This window comes from Setaria viridis, chromosome 2, assembly GCF_005286985.2.
Source record: "Setaria viridis chromosome 2, Setaria_viridis_v4.0, whole genome shotgun sequence".
In the NCBI taxonomy this organism is placed as follows: Eukaryota; Viridiplantae; Streptophyta; class Magnoliopsida; order Poales; family Poaceae; genus Setaria; species Setaria viridis.
The window spans coordinates 4515727-4519310 of record NC_048264.2 but is presented as its reverse complement, the minus strand read 5'-3'; the positions used below and the strand labels follow the sequence as shown (position 1 = coordinate 4519310).

Genomic DNA, 3584 nt, shown 5'->3' with positions numbered 1-3584 from the left:
CAGCTTCACAAACGGTGTACAAACAGTCCACCAAATAAGTTGGTTATGATTCTCCTCAATCCTCAACTACCCATGTGGGATTTAAATGGTCTATAACTTCCTAGCATTAACTAGTGGGTTTTTTAATTCTTATTTGATTAATTGAAATAAATGGGCCAAGTCCAATTAATCTAACACTCTCTTCGTCTCTACACCGACTTAGACGTTCTAAGTGGCCCTAACGAGCCTAGGACAACCCTAGGTGTTCTTGCCTTGACAGGTTCCCTCCTGAACGAGGGTTCTTAGCTTTCTACACCGAGCTAGCAGAAACCCATTTTGGTCTATGTGCTGTGCAGATCAGCGCTCCAACAATCCTGTGCGACCATACATTCGTGTAGCGGTGCATTTCGGTGCCAGCAGATACCAGAATACACTCTATGTAGAGCTCCTGTAAGTGGGTTTTGGCGCAGTGGTGGTAGAAGAAGAGCCATGGTAAGGTAAATCAATGACAAAGCCAGAATGATCCAACGGTACATGGACACTTATATTTTCTGACAGATACAACAGTAGGAAGATGATCGCCTTGCACGCTGCACGATGACACAGTACATGGGGCTCAACTATCAGGCGTTGGTAGGAAAGGACCTAGATGGTACATTAGAAGGAGAACATGCGTGATGAACTGTCCCCCGTTGCTTAGATGCTCGTAGTGGAAAGCACCCCCGCATCGAGGCGCGATGTAGTAAAGCATCTCTGACCACACCGAGGCGATGAGGCCCCAGCGCTCAGTTTCATTCTCGATACCAATGAGCACCTGGGCCACTTCACGTGCACGTGGCAGCACGGGAGAATAAAGAGCTTCCTCAATGCTCCGCAGGAGCTGCTGACTGCCATCAGTATGGATGCCTGACGGCTCCTCATTCTTGGCTTCAAACAGCTTCCTGATTGCATCCTTGTCACCTGGTCTATGTTGCTGATCTGACAAAATCCCGTTGATTTCACCATGAGCTTTGTCATGTACAAGCTGTGACTGGCTAGTAAGCATGATACCACACTTGAAGACAAGGTACATTATATAGTTTGATAGTTCTCTGCTCATCTGCTTGTGCTTCTTCATTTGATCAGAATCAGTGCTGTCGTCGTTATCTCCAAAGTAGTAACACATGTCCGTTGCAATGTGCCAGATGAGCACGCTTGTTGGGAAATTAGCACTGAGGCCATGGTCCAGTACTTCTTTTCCTGGCCATCCAGAATCCGAACCTAATTCTTGTGTTTCCATCCACTTTTGAAGAGCCAGCTTGCCACGGGAGGTGGCAATGTTCCACTCTTTTCTTGCTCCCAAGCGCAACAAATTGTCAAGGATGAACTCCTTGATGGGTGTGTGATCCTGTGTGACGGGCGTCTGTGTTAACTCAAGTAACCCAACACCCCATCCACCCAAGCGCCTGCCGATCCATTGGCGTATGGACGCCATGCCTGAAGTATCTTGCGCGGTGTGCCTCTTGATCATGCTGTACTGTGCCAGCTCTTCGGACCATCCGTGACTGTGGGTCATTTCGCCATAAAGGGAGATGGTGGCAGCGCACACATCTAGGGCTAATGCTCCAACTAGCAATATGTAGGACACGGTGACATCAGCTGGGCTACTTGTATGCAGTTGGCCCCCCTTTTCGGCGGCTCTGAAGAGCAGCAGGGCCATTGGGGTTGAAACCCACCGGAAGAAGGTGTATGGCAGCAGTAAGGTGTTTAGACATGCTGCTGTACAAGAACTAGAACCACAAACACAAAGCCACAGAAGGTGGCCGAGAGGTTTCCGAAGTGGCTTTTTGGTGTAGAGGCTGTGGTAGCAATCTACCAAACATGCTCCCACAAACTCATAGGCTCTGCAGCGCCCTGCATTAGATAGAAAGATCCTGTTCAGCTGGTCCGATATATAGTCCGCAGCTAAGATACTTGCCTCCTTATTGAGGGCTGTATCCGCTGACATTATGTCATTCATAATACGTTCAATTCTATTAGTCTCATCCTCAAAACTAGGTTCAACACATGGGCATTGGGAACTCAATCTGTACCACCACCCGCTCCAACAACCTTCCAACATGTATTGAAATGTGGCATTCACGTCTCCCTGGGCGATTTCTAGGAACAAACTAAGACCATAATTTTTTTGCGCATCTCTACGCAAATTATTTAGCATGCGCGACAAATTACCAAGGGACTTGGACCTAAGCACCGGCGGGCTAGCAAGGTAAAGGCACAAGATACGCTCAGTATACTTGAAGCACCCAGAGAGGAAGATGAGTACCATGGCATTCCTGAGGCGGCGGTCCGGCCAAGACACCCTGGCCACGACATACCCGGCGAGCCCAACTTGGGTAACCAAGCGTAGCAGGTTGCGCCGCCATAGCTCGTTGTCCTGCTTGGAGAACGCCGTAATGGTGTCCTGTCCGCCCAGGTGGACGAGCACGAAGGGCGCCCAGAACGAAATGAGCTGATGGTGGGGCCTGCTCGCATGGACCGCGAGGTGGCCGAGCACGAAAATGGCCACGGAGTCGGCCGACAGGTACGCCAGCCACAGGAGGGTGCGCAGTATGCTCGAGGAGCTGCGCCTCCGCATGCTCGCTGTGAGGAAGAGGAAGACTTGCAGTGCCAGGCTGATGAGGATCAGGCCATGGATCTGCCACACGTCCCATAGCTCTTGTACAGGAGCCAAGCTGAGGAGTCCACAATTGCATGCATGTAACGTCGTAAGAGCTCCAAGTTACCAAAATTAAAGCACACAAAAGTGTGTGTGTGATTCACATAAAAATATATAACCTGGAAGCAAGATGTTAATTGACTCGTGTTACCTTTGTTTTCCAATTAGACTGCCTGCACCAAATCCCTCGCCGCTTATAATCATTGGGCTCATTTCAATCAGGGGCATGCGCAAGCACAAGCTAGCATAACACATGGTAATACGTTGCCATGAACTCGTATTTATATGTGCTTGTGAAGTTGCGATGATGGAGTCAAGGGCAAGTTTCCTACTTTTGGTGACAGTGCATAAGATGTTTTGCTTCGACAGAGAGCAAGTGTTCAGCTAAAGTCGGCCGGGCGCCTCTTTTGATACGCTGGCATGAATATAATGCGTCTTTAATTAGTTGTTTAGGTAAAGAAAAACGATAAAGCAGTCAAGGTCCGCAAGTACAGATCAAAGTTACCCGATTCTTCAGCTCAGAGACTCTAGTGGCTAGCTAGTAGCCTAGTACTAGTGATACTGGCGATCATCCCTTCAGCACGCAGTTTCACCCGATATCCATATTCCAAAGCGAATATAAATTCGGATCCCGAGATTATCAACAGTACAAAACACAAATTGGATACATTTACGTGAGATCAACGATTTTGGAGGGAAAAAAATCAATTCTACAGGTAGAGATTGAAATCAATGCATTCCTATACATAACGATTGCTCGTGTAATAAAAATATGCATTAGTCCTATTGACTATACATTGTGCACCAATAGTCTTATTAATTAAAAATACACAATAAGCCCTGTACATCGTTAGTAATATTAACTTATCATTAGAAATAGAAATAATTTTAAAATAATTTCACAACA

General features: G+C 47.3%; 1 protein-coding gene across 1 annotated transcript; it reads right to left on the bottom strand.

Annotated features, from left to right (window-relative positions):
- Window positions 1–477: 477 nt before the first annotated feature.
- LOC117843140 (uncharacterized) lies at window positions 478–2912 on the bottom strand. Its single transcript, XM_034723701.2, has 2 exons — window positions 2829–2912; window positions 478–2693 (listed from the first exon to the last, which is right to left on the bottom strand). Exons 1-2 carry the CDS (start codon window positions 2903–2905, stop codon window positions 596–598), a joined length of 2175 nt encoding a protein of 724 aa, XP_034579592.1. The 5' UTR covers window positions 2906–2912; the 3' UTR covers window positions 478–595.
- Window positions 2913–3584: the final 672 nt, after the last annotated feature.